General features: G+C 35.9%; 2 protein-coding genes across 2 annotated transcripts; both read right to left on the bottom strand.

The window, feature by feature from the left end:
- Positions 1 to 20,471: 20,471 nt before the first annotated feature.
- Positions 20,472 to 20,840, bottom strand: LOC136837834 (general transcription factor II-I repeat domain-containing protein 2-like). The gene has a single exon (XM_067102730.1). The coding sequence runs from the start codon at positions 20,838 to 20,840 to the stop codon at positions 20,472 to 20,474; it is 369 nt and encodes a 122-aa protein (XP_066958831.1).
- Positions 20,841 to 21,214: 374 nt separating this feature from the next.
- LOC136837833 (general transcription factor II-I repeat domain-containing protein 2A-like) lies at positions 21,215 to 21,745 on the bottom strand. Its single transcript, XM_067102729.1, has one exon. The coding sequence runs from the start codon at positions 21,743 to 21,745 to the stop codon at positions 21,215 to 21,217; it is 531 nt and encodes a 176-aa protein (XP_066958830.1).
- Positions 21,746 to 21,999: the final 254 nt, after the last annotated feature.

The raw sequence follows: 21,999 nt of genomic DNA, 5'->3' as shown, positions 1-21,999 counted from the left end.
AAGAATGATATATATATATATATATATATATATATATATATATATATATATATATATATATATATATATATATATATATATATATATATATATATATATATATATATATATATATATATATATATATATATATATATATATATATATATATATATATATATATATATGTGTGGATACTCTTGAACCTGGTTTCTCAAATAGGTCAACAAATCTCTTTTTCTTTTTATATTTTTAAGTTAGTTTTCCGTCAAAGGTAATCTCTAAAATTGAAATAAAATATTGTACAATGATCCCATAAACTTACTACTTGATTTGAAGTATTGAACTTGACTCTTTTTACAGATGTGGTAAATAAAAACCTTGAACCCAGAACATAAATTATGATGAGGGTTTCCTTAAATCTTTGCAGTGAGGCTCTCTGGCTACTCTTGAACCTTTTCCCTCCCCCTTAATTAACTACTGACTGATTACATCCAAATAAGCAAGCATGCTGTGATAACTACCGTTTAACAAGCGTGTATTTTTATCTCGCACACCTATTACAAACACATAAAATCCAGGGAAAGTAGTTGAGGCTATTTGCGAGCGACGAGAAGTGGGAGACGACATTCTTGTTGATGAAGTTCCTGACGATAAGTATATTATGAACACCACGTTGTTTACCCTCATGAAAAGGAATTGAAGAGTCATCAACACATAAACTGCCTCACATTATTATCAGCTGTTCCGGCGACACCTGGGCTGAGTGTTGTTGTGGGAAAGCATTAAATTCTCCTCCTGGAAACTTCCTTCAAAACCCTTCCTTCGTCTGGCCTTCCTTCCGTCTGTATAACATCTGACGTGACCTCATTTCTGTTCTGCTCTGCTCTGCTCTGTTTAGTAGAGATACCAGTGCCGTCATGGGGTGCCTGGCTCTGTACAGCTTTGTCACGCTATTTTAACTATCGAGTCAAGTAGTCAGGAGGCATTGATCAGAGAAATCAGTGACATCATGTGGGAGTGGCTGGCTCTGAACAGCTTGCCCTGGTACTACAGTACTTTGGATATCAAACACATCAGTTGAGCAGACTTGGAGGATTCCACGAGGGTCATCAAAATGATCATGGAGTGTCTGGCTCTGTACCAGCTATTGTATAGTTTAGAAAATAATTAGTCAAGTGTACTTTGGGATTTGAAACACAAAAAGCAGTTTCTTCATTCTGTCTTGACGAAAGTGTTAAGTTTTCTGCACTCATATGTAATGATTAAAAATGATAAATTGGATACTGAATATTGGACATCAGCTGGTAATGACTGATTAGATGGCAGCAAGTTCTGACTAGGTCATTTGGTGATCACTGTTTTAAAGTCATCCGTAGTTAGTTGTTTGTAGGGAGGTGATGAACTTAGGGCAAGCAAACTCCTCCCAAAATTCTATCCGAGAAAGCGTATAACACAGATCTACTTAATCGTTAACTTTCTAGGAAATTGAATTAAAGCAGTCAGGGAAATTACATACTGAATCTCGTTCATTCTACAGGAACAAGTAAGCTAGCTTACAGCTGAATTTTAAACTGAGTCACGAAGAATGTCTAAAATAAAAAATTATTTTAATTGTGGACGTTACTTTAATCCTGTTTTATGCTTGAAAAGTCTCCTCGAATACTCATTCAAATTTCGATTCTTATAGATGCGAATTTATGACGAACTAGGTGTAAAGATATAACCGTTAATATATATATATATATATATATATATATATATATATATATATATATATATATATATATATATATATATATATATATATATATATATATATATATATATATATATATATATATACAATTATATAAAGATTAAATAATATAAAAATTATATCAGAATCATAAGTTTACTTATAATATACAACATATCTGTAAGAAATGATATATATTTTAAAATATATATATATATAAATATATATATTATAAGCATAATATATATATTTTTTATAGAAACATAGTAACAAATTATTACAAAAAGGCTATAAACATTATATCCCTATTAATTGTATATATATACTGTGATATATATATATATATTTATTCTATATAGTATATATTAATATAAAAATCGTTAAATATAAACAATATGAAATATATATATAAATATTCCCAAGACTATCTATTAGAAATATTATTATACCTGAATATACAAGATGGCGGAATATTTTTCAAAATGGCCTATATTTATATAATTGATATATGTGTGGATTTTGAAGCTTCTTGATGGTTACCTTGTGTTTCTTATTTTAAACAATAGTTTTAGGTTATAAAAATGTTCCAAAATTGACACATTTAAAATTGAAAACCCTTTTACTAAATGATTTGAAGTAAAAGATGGCTTTTTACAAAATGGTGGTAACTAATAAAAAAGTTTTTTGAACCAGAACATAAATTATGATGAGGAGACCAACTGATCTTTGCAGTGGGGTAGGGCTACTTTTGAACCTGATGATCCCAGACAGTTTAACTAATATGATTACAACTGAAATAGTAATGGTGATGGTCACGTTTAACAACGTGTATTTTTAAGACTGTAACTATTAGAAAAAAAAATCCAAGAAAATTGTTAAGGAACCAATTTAATCAGGAACCTCAACCGGACACATTCTTGAAAAAGTTCCTGAGGATAAGAATATCATGAACACCTCGTTGTTTACTTTCATGAACCTCCTCCTCCTCTGAAGAGACATTATCTACTTGAATCTTGCTTTCCTCAACATTTATCTAACAGTTGTTTGCAAGTGCGACACCTGGGCTGAGTGTGAGATTGACTCCCCTCTTGTTGCACCTTCAAAACCTTTCCTTTGTTTGGCCTTCAGCCTTGACTTTCATAACATCGTGACTGTTGGCAACTCATTTTCCAATCCTCATGGTGGACGTCTGTTTGTCCAGAGGACAGCCATCTTCACAGCCTGGAACTTAAATTTGTCCACTACTCAGGGCTATTTCTCTGGCTGTGACAGGAGGCATTGATGAAAATCAGTGACACACACATGACCATGCCAATAAAACAGGTCCTTTGTAAATTAGGTATGTTGGAGTTGAAAGACTGGTTGGACAAATCCACGATGGGTCATCAAAATTCTGGATTTCAAGTCTAGCTCTCAGGAAAAAATTGTGCCAGTTGAGTGCTGGATTACTTTCAGGTACATCTTTGGGAAAAAAAAAAACAGGAAGTTCAGGTCATTTTATTTAATTGTTTGAAGAGAAAACAACTGTTCAGTTTTCTGAAACATTGTTAAAACAAAAAATGAAAAATAAATTGATGTGATGTTCTGAGGTGGTTTCTTGGCATCTTGCTGGTAAGACTGACACTAGTGTAGCAAGTCCAGTGACTAGTGGATTTTGGGGATATTCACCAAAGGGTCCACCAAGACTTTTTGCAAGACAAGTATTACAGTGACCTCTTTGAGCGCCGAAATTGATGCCTCAAGACAAATGCCCACCGGTAAAAATCATTACGTTCAGATCTGACTTTTGAGCCATTAGGTTGTGAAATCAGTGGATTGACTGACTCTGGGGCAGGCACTTGTAAAAATTGATTTCAATCCAAACATTTGGTTTTTGTTGGGCATGTTTTTGAAACAAGTACAATGGTCTTGGCACCAATGTTTACTAAGGCATGAAACTTGGCAAGTTAGATAGATAATTTGGTGTCAGCATCTCCTCGTTTGAGTTAGCAGTATAGCTTCCAGTAAATGAAAATAATCTCCTCATTTATTTTAGACTTCAAAGACCTCTTTTTGGAATGACAACATTTGTGGCAACATCTGGACGGGCAACTTTGGACTGTTTGAAACTTGAACAACTCATGGGAAAGAGTCATTTGTCAAAATAGACCAAAGTGCCAGTTGGATGGAATAATGTGTTCTTGCAGATTATATCATATCTGCCCTTCCGATCATTACCACGTTGGAGCCTGGTAAATATTTGAGTCTGATATATCAATGATGTATACATCAAATACAAGATGTGATGATATATATATGCATGTATATATATATATTATATCAATATAATTTGAATATACAAACTATATTTTTCAAAGTAGCAATCCCTTTTGTATAATAACATGTAGAAAACACCCTGAAGTTCTACAATGAGGACACAGTCTTTGATCCAATTGAGGAGAAATAGATAACATGACCTCAAGGAACTTGTCAGCTGAGACTTATGAAATGATGAACAAATTTTCTTGCATTAGACTAAGGGAAGCTAATAAATGTTTGATTCTTAAATAGAAATTTTGCAGATAAATTATCGGCTCTGAACAGGATATAAAAATTTGAAATTGATGAAAGAAAATATTCATTGATGGGAGATGGAACGTTCGATGTTTGTCAAAAGCAGTTCCTCCCAGCGATTCTATCAGCTATGTTTGATGCTCCATCATTTATACTGTGACTTGATAAGCCCCAGTCCTTTACATCCCTTCACAAACTCAGCAGGAGAGGATATAAGAATTGCATATTGACATAACTACAGAAAATGGCCATCAAACGAGGTTGTTGATCATCTATATATGACTTTGTTGAAAATATTTCTGTTTTAGCTTGATTTCTGTTTTCTGAAAAGATCAGATATTGGGAGGGTTTTTTATCATCCTCGTTTGGATGAAAAATATTACATCTTAGGATTGACCAATTTATCATCAGTAACAGTGAAGAAATGCAGAATTTCTGCCAAAATGTTTTGTTTTGAGTTCGTTAATGATATTACATGTTTTTGAATCATTACAAGATTTTGTTCCAGAGACGATTTGGTATTTTGGTAAAATACTCGATGGATAGGAAGAAATGTGACTGGATTCTGAACAAACCTAATGCTTGTTTTCAACAAATGTTTGTGTTCTGACAAGACAAGTGTAGCCAATAACATCCACATATGAATAGGGACTCAGTTAGCTTGGCTCTGCACTAAATACGTCATTTGCATTTGCTTTTCAATATACAATCCCGTTTTTCTGAAATTTTAAGAAGGGAACAAAATCACAAAGACAACCAAATTGGTGATAAACTGTAAATGTAACCTGTAAAACACAAAAAATATGAATGAGTAAACAATGCAATAATTAAAATTGTTAGTGAGTATTCTTTGGTTTATCTCTGATTACATTGGGAGTTCCATATCATATAATCTTATATATATATATATATATAGTTATATATCTAGATACAAATATTTTTATTAATTTTTACCCTATATAACTTGAAAAATAACAAACTTCACATGTCAATCATAACTAAGCTGTCGACACCTTTTTATATGAAAATTTTCCATTTGTATATTGCTGGTCTATTTATATTCCATTGTATATACGGTCCAGTTTATATATGTTTATATATACATATGATAGTTATATGGTATATAATATATATATTTTTATCTGAGATGGTCTTACATGATCATGTATTATTCAATAAAGATTAATTTTGTTTCAAACCAAGATTCCATTATATCCAAATTTGTAACAGTGAGTACTAAACGTCTATAATGTTCAATACATTGTGTACCCATCATGTTATTAGGAAATGATGATATTGGAGATCAAATGTTATTTTGCGCATTTGTTCTTGTCCATTTGTCTTCTGACAAAAGTCAGCACGTTTTAAACATCCATTTTTGTTTGTTTTCCAAGGGGGCTCAATGAATTGGGTTCATCTGGCTCATATAAAATTCTATCCAAGAAACTTTATTAACACAGATCTAGTTAATCGTTGGATTTCCAGGAAAAAACAATTAAACATTCTGGGGAAATTACTACTGAATCTCGTTCATTCAACATAATGACAAGTAGCTCCACTGAATCATTGAGCCAGTAGAGCATTTGTATTCGATGGCATCTGTTCAGTTCACCATTAAGGTGGCTGATGAACCAGTTATGAACATTTATTTCTGGTGATAGAATTCATTTCTAGTTATAATGTGGTTCGGATCCTGTTCACAATAAGCAGGTAGGGGTATACGTTCCTAACTAACCAATTGGTTCTTAGCCACGTAGAAAAGCATTTGGGACAAGTCTAATCCTTGACGTAAGCTCTCTCTAAGAGCTCTTCAAGGTTTAGTAAAGCTGATTCTGGTAAAATTGGTATACTTAAATGCTTTTACAGGAACAAGTAAGCTAGCTTACAGCTGAATTTTAAACTGAGCCACGAAGAATGTCTAAAATAAAAAAACTATTTTAATTTGGACGTTACTTTAATCCTTTAAAATTGAAAAGTCACCTCGAATATTCATTCAATTCGATTCTTCCTAGATGCGTAATTTATGACGACCAAGATGTGTATATATATATATAATATATATAGGAATATATATATATTATATATATATATATTCTATATATATATATATATATATATATATACATACAATATTTGTTATAGATACATATATATATACATACATATATTACATACTATAAATACATACATACATATAATTTGAAACATAATATTCTCTTCTCTCTCTAGTATGGAAGATCTTTACCATATTCTAGTTAATATCAAATATATATATATAGTAAAAATATATAAAATATATATATATATATATCTATATATATATATATATATATATATATAGTATATAAATTTATGTGTATATATATATGTTATATATGATATATATATATATTTGTAGAAACACCAGTAACCATTAATTAAAGGCCATGAAACTTGTTTCCCTCTTAATTGTAGTGCAAGAAACTGTGATTGTAGCGACATGACTTTTCTTCTGTAAGAGAAATGACGTTCTTATTTGTAGAATAGAGAGTCAACTGGAACAACGAATTCTGTCGCCACGAAGAGTGAGTATAGGAGGTGGAATAAGTGAAGTAACAGTTGAAAAAAGAGGACACACCCACACTCACACAGCAGTCATACACAGAAGTCATTATGAAATAAATGTAATGGAAGGGCGAGGGAGGCACTCTACATGCCCAGGCGTACTGCTGAACGACGCACTTGAAGCTGAAACACCACTGATGAAGGAAGACATGAGGAGGGGGAGGAGGAGGAGCCTTTGAAATGATGATGTCACTCTTGAGAATGAACACTAAGCACTTAAGTAAGAAGACGCCCAGGACATTAGAAATGATGGGATAACTTGTCATACGACATCATGGATCCCGAAGGGGTTAGTGCCGTCAGAGCACCTCGCGGTGCACTGTAGGCAATGCTTAATTAAGGTTATTTGTGGGGTCCCTTCCATGGCCCCTAGCGGCAACCCTTTCATTGCTTTTTCTGTACCTCCTCCTCCTTTCATATTCTCTTTCTTCCATCTTGCTTTCCTCAACCCTCTCTTAACGGTTGTTTCCTAGTGCAAATACGAGATTGACTTCCTCTTGTTGCACCTTCCAGACCTTTTCACTTTGTTTCCCTTTCACCGCTGAATGACCTCATAGGACCCAGCGCGTGACCTTTAGCCAGAATCATATATTCCAATCCCGACATGGTAGACGTCTGAAAAATTCTTATCATATGCACGAGGACCACAACCAGAGAATCTTGGGAACCTAAATATGGTACAGTTTCATTGGGAGAACTAATCCAGATGAGGAGGCACTTGAAAATAGGACATACCTCATGACTGGGATGCCAATAAAAGTGAGGTCCTTTGAAATTAGGCATCAATTTATGGAAATCACCAGGACAAATACATGGGTTGGTGATTCTGGATTTCAAGTCTCTTATGAGTGAAAAAACTTATCATGAGAGAAAGAGAAACTACAGGTGCCCCACAAAAAAAAAAAAAAAAAAAAAAACAGGAAGTTTGGTACATTTTATTTAATTGTTGGGAAGAGAAAACAACTGTTGTTGTTGACAGAAACATTGTTAAAACAAAACAAAAGAAAAACAACATTAGATGTGGTGTTCGAAGTGCTTTCCGTGGCAGCTGCGCAACGACGTAGACGGTCTAGCAAGCTTCCAGTCGCCCTTTGGATGACTTCAGGCGGGATATTGTTCCAAAAGTCCACCAAGAGTTTTCAAGGATAGTATTACTCGTGACCTCTTTCCTCTGCAATTGAAGTTGATGTCACAGTAAACCCCACTCGGTAAAATCCATTACGTTCAGATCTGGACTTCTTGAGGGCCATTCCTTAGGTTCAGTGAAATCAGGAGTATTGACTGACTCTGAGGCAGGCAGGCAGCAGTGTGTAAAATATATAATATCAATCCAAAATTTCCTGGTTTTTTGTGGGGCACCGTGTACTTGAAACAGGTAGAATGCTCAAAACTGGGGCACCAATCTTCTGAGGAGCCTGTTTGCTAAGGCACAAAATGTGACCGACAGTTTAAGTTACGATACCAATCTGCTGAGGCGCATCTCCTAAGAGGCAGAGAGCTTGTGAAATTATGTTGCAAATCTCCTCACTTACGACCTAGACTTGGAGAACGTTTGGAATTTGCCCTAATTCTCATGAGCAACACTGCTAACAAATTGGAACGTTTGAAATCATGATTCGAATCTCATGGGAATGACCAGGGAGGATTTTCAAAATATGCTCCAAAGCCCTTAGAGAATCGAGTCTGAAAACATTTTATCTACCTTGCTTGAAACATGTAATAAAGATTTTATACATGCACATATGGCATGGATCTATATATAAATATATATATATATCATATACTTACATTACATATATATAATTTATGAAGCAGCCACAAACTGATTTTTTGAAAGTAGAAATCTTTATGTATAATAACATGAAAAACCCAAGAAGTTCTTAATAATCACAGGGTGATTTATTGAGGAGAAACAGCTCAAGGTTGTAAAAATCCCGTCGCTAAAAATGATGAACACTAACAAGTCCTCTACTAAAGATAAAAATCCTGGAAAACATTAGAATAGAGAAGCTAATAACATCCCAAAACCCCAATTAAAAGGACGAGAAATTTCGAGAAATGCAATCAACACGAACAAGGAAAGTGTTTGCAACGGATCAAAAAAATTGCCTTTTGTATTCATTGCCGGTATTTTTACTTTTTGCACGTTGCGATGTTTGTCAGGCAAACAGCGACAACTTTGTCTCTGTTAGATTCTCGAGAGATTAAACAGAGAAGGGAGAGGGGTGGCGGCTGTGCAAAATTTACCCAGCGTCCTCAAACAACCTAACATAATCACCGTTTGGACAACGCTATGCATATTGAGGCGGGTGATAGACGCCGAATGGTAAAAACGGAGGTCATCTTATGCTTTGTTGAATTGGTTTTCAGTTTTATTTTACTTGATTAATTTTCTGTAAAAGAAAACTATTAGACGTTATTTGCCTTCCGCTCTGCTCAGATCCCTTCTACTGAGTTAAGAGGGCTGCAAATCGTTATGTTGAGCATCCACCCTCCAGTCATCAAACATACCAAATTGCAGCCGATATCTAGCCTTAGTATTTTTTTTATTTTTGGGATTTAACTTTAAAGTTAGCCATTTTCGTGCGTCTCTAAAATGCTTTGACAGGCCACCACGGCCGCAATAACACAGGCATTATACGCTGTACAGAAAACTCGATTGTACGCCACAATATGCTAACCGTATTCAGACACGGAACCTTACATTGTCTCGACCAAGATTGTGCTGACAAGACAAGTGTGCGTACTCCTTCGTAGGGCTCCTTAACAAGAGAATATTTGAGCTGCTGCTGCTGCACTAAATACGTCTCATTTGCATTTGCTTTTAGCTCTCTCAGAATCACCTCGTTTGGCTCTGCTCGTCCCCTGGCCCTGGGTGGGTATCTGTCGCCCGTCTGGCAGGCATACCAGTTGCTTGTCTAGTGGCAGCCCAGTTTTCACTACGTGTTTTCCTGCTTTGCAAATGCAAAATTTTATAAAAGTGCAGTAGATTGTGCTTGGTTTGTCCTCAGTGAAGAGAATTGGGCAGTGGTATATATACAATATATATATATATATATATATATATATATATATAATTATATTATATATATATATATATATATAATATATATATCGTTATATATATATATATCATATGGTTCATATTTTCCATATATATCTATATGAGGTCTTTTATATAATATAATATAATATATATAATATAAACACACACACAATCCGTTAGTTTGAATGGCAGTTCAGTGGTAGAAAATTTTCCATTTGTACAAGGTCATTGTTATTCTATTCCACCTTGTTGCTGACTAGTCCCAATGACTATATATTTTTATTATATATTTCCAGCCAGTATAGCGCCATTTGTATTCATGTGTGATTGTTATTTATAAATTATATATCTCCCTTCATCCATAGATATTCTATATATATGAATATATATAATATTCCTATATATATATATATATAAATATATATATATATATATATATATATATACCCATTTTTTGTTAGAGTGGCTTAAGAAGAAGAAGAGGGCTGTTCAGTCATTGAAGAAGAATTGCCAGTGTAGAAAACTTCCACAGTATAGAAATGGAGCCGACTGTCCCTTCGTGCATCCCAAACTTTGCTTCCACGTATATATCTGCTTCTTCAATGAAAAACGTTTTGCAGAGACCGTTTTGCTTTCCTTGCTTTGCTTTGCTTTGCTTTGCTTTGCTTTGCGTATCGAATGATTCAACTCCCGTTTGGTGTTTCATGAAGCTTTTGATTTAAAAAAAAAACAGCCTTCCGGTTCTCAACCAATATCACTGAATGAGGTCGCCAGCCTCACCACCATTTCTTAAGGCCATAGCTATACCACTCAGCCCTAGCCTCCAGTAGTGTTTTTATAATATATATATATATATATATATATATATATATATATATATATATATATATATATATATATATATATATATATATATATATATAATTATATATTTATAAATGTATTTATATTGGCGCGTGCGGATTTTATGCATGAGTGTGCATATATGCATATTCAATAAAAACAGGGTCTTAGTAATAAATGGTAATAGTAATTTAATGACATGTGATCCAAGTGAAAGCACATTCTAACACCAACTTTTACATACAGTCTATCTATTAATATATACTCGACTTAAATGTATTTCTGAACTTTAAGCATTCTTCTCGAGTAAGTCAGTGATTTATAAACTTGTTTCTAATATCTCGTTTGCGTTCCAGTTGAGAATATAATTTCGCCGCTGATACAGTATATGACAGAAGACGGTATTTGTTTCATCCACGTAGGGCGCATCGCACTCCCTCCCTCCCGCCACAGGTCATGATTGCCTTCAGTAATAAACTGTCACCTGTTCAATAACTGATGGGGGTTATGTGATTACATCGCATTTAGTTGGGCGTGGTTCGTCACTTAGCAGTGATTCATGGCGTCTTTCGTTTGATCATTCTTAATCCTTATTCTTACCTAATTAGGAGTCTGTTCTTTTTGGTATCGGCTAATTTAACCCATCTTTTAATTTCTATTACTTTCTTCTTCCTTTTTGCTTCTTTGTTAATCATGAGTATTGTTGTGTAGAACATGACTCAACTAAATAAGATTGTGACTTTTCGGCCTCTTATTTTATAAAGATTGATGTACACGGGGCAAAATAATCCTAATAACAATAATTGAATTGTTCCCATATTTGATTTCAACTTCTACTCCTTTTGAAAGTCGTTTTCAGAAAAGACTTTTTCTTTTTATTAATATGACTTATTTTAGCAGGGTCCTACAGTAGCATGCTTTTGATGTACACCATCCTTCCTTCCTTCAGGAGTTTCATTTCGCCCTTGCTACCTGTCAAGGCTTTCACCCAAGAGGTTTTTAGTCTTTTTTAATTATCCTTTTTTTTTTTTTGTCAGTATTTGTGGATTGAGGCAAGATGGCGTTTTCAGTGATTTGTTGTGCGGTCTTTCTTGGCCCTTTTCCATCGTCTGCCTTAGTCGACAAAACGTCAGTTTTAGTCTTGTTTGCTTTAATGCTCAGTTTTAAAAACTATTGTACGGAGTATCATATTTCCTGTGATTTATTCTTGGTGTTTCTGCTGTTCATGTTACATTCAGGTTGGCCCCCCCCCCCCCCCACCACCCACCCAGTCGCTGTTTCAAGTCTTAAAGCTGGTTTGCTAATTTCGTCCATAACTAATTAAAATTAAGTGGTTCGCAGTGGCCGTCGAAAAAAAAGAAAAAGAAAATCCGGTGTAAACTGGAACGTTGAGATGTCAGTTCGCAATAGGACAACTTTTTGTTGTAGATAATTTCGGAAGCGGTCTCTCATATTGCCCGGCCATCGTCTCTTCTCCTGCCATGGTTGTCGTCGAAATTGGCCAGCATTACGTCTCTTGTTAATGTGTGTGTTTTTTTTCGGTTTCGTGTTTTCTGCTGCTGTCCTCTCACGCTTTGCTTGCTGTGGTTGGTCATTTAGAACAATTTGTTGTTTTTGTCATTCGATTTTCTATATTTTTGGTTCGTTTAGTTTTTTTTTTTTATAACCGCCAATCATTTTTTCCATCCATAAGTTTTTTATATATTAATTATTAGTACTTGGCCATCGCTAAAGTATCATCCAGAAATAAGATCTGTACATAATTCACTGATCTGTCATTTTAAACAACTATTGCTTAAATAAAAAATAATTTATCATAAAATCATTGCAAAATCATTGAAATATATTGAATTACATGTGCATATTTTCACACATTCATATCGGAGCTGGGCAGTAGGTTGGCCCTTTCTAAAGTGATACCCGTAAAAGAAAAGAAAAAAGCGTTAGAGAAAGAAGGCGCACAGGTGCATACTCTTTTAACCGATGGCACGCTAATCGATCGTCCATGAAACGTGACAGCTTTTGTTGTAGGTATACAGTAGAGTAGGTGTAGAGTGCCTGGATTCATACACTTGACACGCACGCGCGTGCGCGCGCACACACTCATATGTGTGTGTGTGTGTATGATGCCACACACTCTACACGTATGCCACACCTACCTGTAAGGTCAACCAACTTGTAGGAAGCGGAGGGATGTATGTATTATATATATATATATATATATATATATATATATGTATATATATATATATATATATATATATATATATATATATATATATATAATTATATATATATATATATATATATATATATAATATATATATTTATATATATATTTATATATATATAAATTTATCATTAATATATGTACATTCTCTCTCTCTCTCTCTCTCTCTCTCTCTCTCTCTCTCTCTCTCTCTCTCTCTCTCTCTCTCTCGTCCCCCATTTCCTACCGAGTTGGTCGACTTAGGTCTGGCAGGGCGGGCGGAGGAGGACCCGTGGGAAAATTCGCACACTGTTGTAAACAACTGGATTGTATGTTGCTATACACCGTAGTTACAAAAACTTTTACGTTTTATTTTATGGTTGTCAATATTTTTGTTCTTACCTATATTTTTGTTTTATATATATAACAAAATTATTATATGAGTGATCTCCCCAGTAAGGACTTATTTCAGGAAAAGAAGAAATAATGAATTAGTAATTTCGTAAATGGCGTCTTTCTTGTTTAGAGGTCGGTACAGAGCATTCTTAATTTCCCAAGTAAATGAACGGAGCCGAATTAGAATACGGTGACTGGTATTATTTTACAAAAATGGCTTCGAATTCAATAATATGAGTACGATGTTAGTCCATTTATGAAAAATGATAATCACAAATAAATGGATATTAAGGGGGAACATATTTGAAGAGGAAAAAATAGAATATTAGTGTTCTGTGAAGCAAAAATTGCTATGGAAAGTTCATTCTAACAAATGTTTTCCATGCATTTTGGGAAATTCTTTTTGTTCCTTCATGAAGAGTATTAATATTATGTTATAAAAAACTAGACATAATGATAGGAAAAGTATTCATCTTTCCATTGATACCATTATCAAGAATCATTTAAAACTATCATGCAGACAATATTAGACTTTTTAAAAACTTTCTCAGTAAGAATAGTCGACTTCTTAGTTATCAGCGGGTACTTGGAGTAGCAGCTACTCTCGTCTCGGCTGAGGCAGGAGTGGAAAGTGTTAAATGTCAGTTTTTCAAATTCGTCATAGAGCATTAATGTTAGGCTCAAATGAAAGCTCTGCTCATAATGAGTGCAGTTATGGACAGTAAAATTACAACTTACGCATAGGTCATCAGATGTCTGGGGTGGAACCAATGAAAGCAGGGAGACAGTGAAAATCTTTAGCTTGGTGTTATTGTTAATAACAATTTTGTTTTTAACAACTAAAAGATTCTCCACCTGAATTTGTTGACTCTCCACACTGGCTCCTCTCATCGTCACTGCTACTCTCATCTGGGCAGTCGTGAGGTGTAAGATGCTGGGGCAAGGCTGGGGGAGCAGGGTGTGACGCACTGGTCGACACTTTCCCTTCACTGGTTCCTAGCTGTGACCAGCGGGAAAAGGATGCTCTTGCAGGTTGTAATGGAGCTGGCAATATGTAAGGTAGTGTGTCCTTTCCATATGAAGATTCAGAGAGTCATCATCAGGTGGGAGATGGATTGTACACTTATTCTTCAGTTTGTGCCATTTGGAAGCCCTGTCTTGGCCACAGTTCACATCTGCACCCTCAGCATAAACGATGTAGAGGATAAATGCCTTCATATCTGCTCTGACATCTTGTTTAAATTCCAGACTCGCACCCACTCGCCCCAGGAGCTCTCTTGCCTCAGAATTGATGTTTACCTTCTCCAACACCTTCTTCCCATACCCATAGAACCCCGGACTATGGTCACTGCCATTGATTACATGGAGAGGTATGATATGTGTAACCTCTTCTGAGAGCATGGCACAGCAGTTGATTAACGCATGCTTGCATATAATCAGCAGATCAGCTCTGACTTGCTGCGAGACATAAGCTGCTTGGACATACACATCTGTGTCCTTGCAATCTAGTACAACAGGTCTAGTGTACTTACTGGCTCTCACCTTTGCATAGGCAGAGAGCAGTATTGTATCTGCTTCTGGGTGTGTGAAGACATAGTCCGCATTAGCCACACCAGTGCTCAGGTTGTTTGACGTTTCTCCCTCGCAGCATATAATGTCACCCTGCACCTAACCCACATGTCTTTTCAGCTGCTCCTTTACAAGTTTCTGTAGTCTGACCTTGTTTCCTGAATTGACCATGAATTGGTTGAACTCGGCAGCACCTGGGAACTTGTCTTCAAGCTTGAGGGGAAAACATTTGGGCCCTTTCTCTTGGTTTTTCACTTACTGGGTCTCGCTTGAAGAGCTCTAACAGCTTGCTCTTGGGGGTCTTGCCCATTGACCCATCGACATGTAGAGTGAAGGTCACTCCTCAGTCACTCTCCTCTCAAGGGCTGACTGAAGTTGGACCATTCCTGATCCCTCTGCAAGGTCCACTAGGGGTGCCAGCCCCAATCTCTCTATATGGGCAACCTTTACATTAGCACCAGATGGTGTACAGATCATTTCTCCAGCAAAATTTGCCTCTTATTCCTGTGAATGGTTGCAGTGAGAAGCTTGTTCTTTGTGAACACTCGCTCCTGCAGGAAGATTTCAACCTGAGCTTGGCCATCTGGAATTGCAGTCTAGGTCATGCACTAACTCTGGTGAGGCAACCAGGCCAGGCTGTAGCGACCTCAGTGTAGAAGAGATATCAAAGGGCTCAGCTTCAAAATCCTTCTTGCATGCCAGCAGGTCTTGAACTGCCTGCTCATCCTTCTTCATCCTTGTTTGCTGGCATTCAACACGCTTCCTGTGGCAGAGCTGGCACTTGAGGCTCTGCTTCACAGTAGACTTCACCCTTGCAACATTGTTTGTGTTTCTTGTTATTGAGAACAGTTGCTTCTCATTCTGTAGAAGCTGAATCCATCCATGCTTTAGTTTCAAGTTCAGATTCATAGTTGTTTCTATCCAAAGGTCGAGTGGATGATGGGAGTAAAGTACCCATGTCATTGACTGGGTGAATTGAGTGAAGTGAATGTTGAAGAAAGCCATTTGCTCATGTGACAGCGAAGAGAGCATATTCCAATAATCTGGTAGCCACCTCTCATAATCATTGTGCCTTGTTTTTCATGCTGCATTCACATAAAACTAAAAACAGTTAGAAAAAACTGCTATAGAGTACCAATAGAAGCTAGTCATCAGCTGTCTAGCTAGGATAGGCCTATTGGAGCTGAAACTAGCAGTGTTACATAGTCAGATCACTCATATAGGCTAGCTAGTTACCTTGTCAGAACTGCTGGTTATGATGTTAATACTTGATAAAACTAATTAGATATGTTGCTATGTGATGCTGTTTTTCCATGGCAAGCAGATGGATTATGTCAGTCAGTGTAAGTTGAGAGACAGCCAATGTTAATGTTAGCTAGCTACATCTGAACATAACATTCTCGTAACTGTCACACAATCATATGATGAAATTCTCTTTGGACTAGTGAATAATGTTGAGTATAGGAACGTACCCAAACAAAGTATCTCAACGCAAGGAACTTTGTGACATGAGCATGTGGAAATGTAAACATTAGAGTGAGCATGTTCTCACATGACTTGGGTGTGGGGCTGGCTATGCTTTGTTGAATTATTGCAGAGGACAACTTTAGAGATATTTTATGCTATGAGAAGTGTTAAATTATTTTCCAGTTCATAATGAAATGATGGGACCAGTTGATCAACATAGTTCTGGTAATTAATGGAAAACATAGCAAAGTTTGTTTCTCATCAACCACAAACATTGATCTTTTTGACCTTTGAGAAGACTTCTGTGTAGCCCACTTGTAAATTTACTGTCCGTAACTGAACTCTGTATGAGCCGAGCTGTCATTTGAACCTAATATTAACATTTAATATTGACATAGCCAACAATTGGTGGCCAACTTGAATTTAAATGTTAAAAATAGGTCACATCAGTAAATCTACATCATTTATCAATTTCTTGAACCAAATAGTCTTGGAAACCAAGTAATATGCAGCACTGTTGGCCAAACCATTAAAATGTTAATTTCCAGCTTGCCCGACAATAGCCAATTTGGTTATAGGGCTCTCACAAAGTTACCCACAATTTTTGTGAGGACACCCCATCTAATTTTTTCTTTAACCTTCATAGATGACAAATTCAGTGAGAAATGAATCTTTGCGCTCCACGGTTACGGAACTGCTATAGATGACCCAACTACAGTATATATAGCTGTATGTGTGAAAGAGAGAGAGGGAGATTTTACAGTAAACAGCCTTTACCATACTAGTATATTGTGTGTGAGGGAAAAAAAAAGAGAGAAGGAATAAGTAAAGGGTAGACAATCATAACGGTATTAATGAAGTGTGCCTCGTATATATGTGTGAGAGAGAGAGAGAGTGTCTCTAGGTAAACTGTCCTTGCTATAGTGATGGGGTGAAAGAGAAAATACTGAAGAATTAAATGGTCAACTGTCATTATTGTGGCAGTAATCGTGTACGCTTGGTATATGTCTGTGTGTGTGTGTGTGTGTGAGAGAGAGTAAACTAGATTTATCATAATACTACTGTGTAAGAGTGAAAAAGCGCAAAAAAAAAAGGATAAACTATCATGAGATTAATAATGGCATGTGCCTTTTATATATATGAGAGAGAGGAGAGAGAGAGAGGAGAGAGAGAGAGAGAGAGAGAGAGAGAGAGAGAGAGAGAGAGAGAGAGAGAGAGAGAGTTATGCCATAAACTACCGTGACCATAGTGCAGGTGTGTAAGAGCAGAAATAAAGGGAAAACAAGTATTGAAGGGTAAACTATCATCACGACGATGATAATGTTCAGTGAACTACCTTTACCATAATAGTGGTAGAGCAAAACAACCCTGAAGAAACTTTGGCAACGCATCTAGGATTACTGTTGACAAGTAATGCTGTAAAAGTCTATTCTACTTTACCAGACAAAGTGTTATCAAATTATAAGAAACTTAAGAAAGCCATTCATAAAGCCTTTAGAAAAACTCCAGATCAGTATACGAAAAGATTTAGAGGTGCAAAAATGCCACCTCATTCCACTTACCAGCAATTTGCATCCCAACTTTATCATCTTTGACTATTGGTTAGACAGAGCAGCTGTAGAGAGAGTCTATGAGAGTATTTGAGATTTCATGGTGTTAGACAAGTTTATAACACTTATGCCTTCCCCAATAAGGACCTCCTTGAAGGAGCATGATGTGGAAGCCAAGAAGATGGCAAGTTTGTATGCTGGTGCTTATAAAGAGTACCCTGTTGAAAAGAAAACCTCCCACCTAAACTTAGTCGAAACAAGGGTAAGCAAAGGTTAATCAAAGTTGAAACCAACAATAGAATTTCCTCTTCCAAATATTTTTGTTTTTAGTGTGGTGAATGTGGCCATGTAAAGAATAAGTGCCCAGATAGGATGTTGAGCACAAGGTTAGCAAATGTTTTACAGACACAGGCGAGTTGAGATGTCATTTGTCCTTTCAAACTATTAATGGTGCTTGGGTTTCTTCCATTTTGAGAGATTGAGGTTGTACAGGCGTTGTGTTAAGTCTGGATATCTTGCCAGACCTGAAAGTTAAAACTACCTTACTGGCAATCTAGGTTGCCGTGACACTTTCCCGTTGTTGAGATGTTACCTTAAGTGTGAATGGTCTGATGGTTGGGTTAATGCAGCTGTAGCCCCAATCAAGTTTTGTTCTGTCTTGGTTGGAAACATTCCAGGAGCACGTTACCCAGCTAAGAAGGATATGGCTTCATTGCACAGTATTAAAGTAGTTTAACCAGACCACTGAGCTGACTTTCAGCTCTCATAGGGCTGGCCCAAAGGATTAGAGTAAAATACCACATAGGCACACATTCTCATACTGTAACACGTACACACAGTAAATACATTTACTCATGCTTCCACACTAAAAAGGTATATTAAAATTCATAATAAGTTAAGTAATATTTTAAAAAATTTAAATTTAAATTCGACAAATGCTCTAAGGGTTTTTGTGCGTTTATTATTTACGTATTTATATATTTTATTAATTAAACCACAGTTCCTCATGAACAACAAAATTGGAACGACTGAAATGTAAAAATTCTGACAAAATTTCATTCATTGATTTATTTCCAAAAGTTGACAGTTGCTGTTGGTCATACTTTGGACACACACAATACATGTCTGACCATTATTATCACCTGGCACTCGAGCGCTTGGGAGCCGGGCCCTCGTGGGCTGCTCTTTAAGTGTCCATGTGTCAGATGAGTATGGCCTATTCTGAGACGTGTTAGAATTACTTGTGCGTGTCTGTCTCTCTGATATGATGAACCCCATTTTTCAACCTTAGGTTTTATTTGTTTTAATTTATTATTTTCAGGTTCTTCATTCCATATATATTGCCATTTATTTATGATACCCACCTTTGTGTGTGTTAAATAATCAGTAACAGGATATTAACATTTGATCTTGTCATTTGGGTTTCTTTGGCTGCTTTATCTGCCTCTTCATATCCTTTGATCCCTACATGGGCAGGGATCCAACATATTTTTACATTTTTTCCATTAGTACATAACTTATGGAGAAATAATGTAATTTGTTGTACAATATTATTTTTTGATTCGTAACTCTGAATAGTTTCTATAGCGCTTCTCGCGTTGTTAAAGATCACAATATTATTGAATAATGTTTCTTTAATTGCTTTTTTAGCTGACACAATTGCACACAATTCTGCTGTGAATACTGAAGCATTATTAGGTAGAGAGAAATGATAAGTTTTGTCTTGGTACATTGCAGCATATCCCACTCCGTGCTCTGATTTAGATCCATCTGTATAATGTGTAATGTGGACCTTTTAGGTTTATATGCTGTATTGCAAGGGTGTGCAACCTTTTTCCCAAGGGCCACTAGTCACGACTCTGTTGGTATGGAGGGCCACATAACCTTACTATTTCATGTTATTTACTACGATCGAAGACATTATGTGAGATTATACTGATAAAGATAGATAATTAGTTTGTTACTTATTTTATTTAAATTGGGATCACAAAAATAAGAATTTTCCGAAACAGAATTACTTTCCTTACTGTAAATGAGCAAATGAAAGGCTACCCTACCTTATTATTATAATGTACAAACAAAAATAATTACTTATTATTGGTTAACTGGGATCATTAACATAAGAATTATCAAACAGACATTTTCCTAACCATTAATGAGCAAATGAAAGGCTACCCTAGTGAGATGGCTGATGTTGCATTTGGGACACCAACTCATCAATATCAGGCTGTATGATGTGGCTACACGCAGGGTACTTTCCAAATGTTCTTCAGTAAGTGAAGACCTATAGTCGTTTTTAACCAGATTCATTTTTGAAAAGAGCTGCTCACATACATATGCGCTACCAAACACTGCCATCATTTTCCTTGCATGAGAAGAGAGTTTTGATACACTGTTACTGATACATGCTTCTTATAAAACTGGTATACAGTACTGAACTATCATCAGACTTCTTTCTTAGTTCATCATTGCAGTGTAGTTCAATTATTTCCATCTGTATGTCCTCGGGAATTGCTGTCACATCCACAGAAAAGGAGAAGCAAAGACTTCAATGGCTTGTGAATGTTTCTTGAGGTCACCAAATCTTTCTGAAAATCCCTCTCGTAAGACTGCCAACTTGTCACCATACTTCTGATACTGAAGGTTGCTGGTGTCATGGTTTTTCAGTGTAGGAAAGTGGGCTGGGTTCTGGTTTCTGATTTGTGACTCCCACAGACGCAGTTTTATCTGGAAGCCTTTGATCGGTGAGAACATCTCATTTATTAGTTGATCTTTTCCTTGAAGTCTAACATTCAGTGCACTAAGATGATCAGTTATATCTACTAAAAATGCTAAATCACATCTCCATTCCTTATCTCTCAATTCAGGGATAGCATTACCTTCCATATCTAAGAACAGCTCAATTTCTTCCAAAGGTCATATGCTCTCTTCAACATTCCTGCTTTGCTTTTAGCCACCTTACCTCACAAAAATACTTAACATTACTGTACTGTGCATCAGTGTCTGCCATTAACTGCTGAAACTCGCGGTGATTTAGACCTCTTAACCTAATGAAATTGACAGCTTTCACAAGAATATTAGTCACATGCTGAAAGTTTATTGTCTTTGCACATAAAGCTTCCTGGTGTATGATACAATGCAGGACAATAAGAGAACCTGAGTCAATATTTTGAGACCCCATTCTAGTCTTCAGTAATCCAACAACCCCATTTCTCTGACCAGACATCACAGGCGCACCATCTGTTGTAATGGAAACTAAATTAGTGTAAGTCCAGTCCAAACCTTGCCAATACTTTTTCCAATTCATCAAAAATAGTTTGTCCTGTTGTGGTCCCCTTCGTGCTTTGTAGTGAAGCCATTTCCTCTGTAATATTATAGTCATTGTCAACTCCCCCAATATACACAGCCAGTTGTGCAGTGTCTGCGCTGTCACAACTCTCATCAAGAGCAACAGAGTATGAAGAAAAAGCACTAACTCGCTTGGCAATTGTACTTTCAATATTCCCTGAAAGACTGTCTATTCTTCTAGCAACAGTATATCTTGAAAGGCTTATGTTTTCAAGTAGTTTCTTTTTGTCAGGAAACATATTGACCGAGGCTACACACAAACGTTCTTTAACTACCTCACCATCAGAATAGGGCTTGAGTCTTTTTGCAAGGATTTGACTAATCAAAAAGCTTGCTTTGAGAGATGCATCATATTCCTTAACTTTTTTTGTAAACACTGACTCTTGTCCTTTCAGAGATTTCTGCAAAAATGATATTTTTTCTTTGTATGCTTCACCTGTCATATTTTCATATTCTTTGTGGTTTGTGATGTAGTGTCTTTTGATGTTATATTCTTTTAAAACAGAAATGGTTTCGTGGCACACAAGGCACAATGCTTTCCCCCCCTGATTGTATGCATAAATATTGTTCAGTCCATTTCTCTTGAAAACTCCGGTTTTCCTCTGAAATCCTGCGTTTTTTACTTGTAGAAGCCATTATTACTACAATAAGATCTTTCCTGCTGAGGAAAATATATAATTAGTAAATATTAGCTTTA

Source organism: Macrobrachium rosenbergii, unplaced genomic scaffold, assembly GCF_040412425.1.
Source record: "Macrobrachium rosenbergii isolate ZJJX-2024 unplaced genomic scaffold, ASM4041242v1 13869, whole genome shotgun sequence".
In the NCBI taxonomy this organism is placed as follows: Eukaryota; Metazoa; Arthropoda; class Malacostraca; order Decapoda; family Palaemonidae; genus Macrobrachium; species Macrobrachium rosenbergii.
Note: the sequence above shows the minus strand (reverse complement) of the source record. Positions and strands in the feature narration are given on the sequence as shown.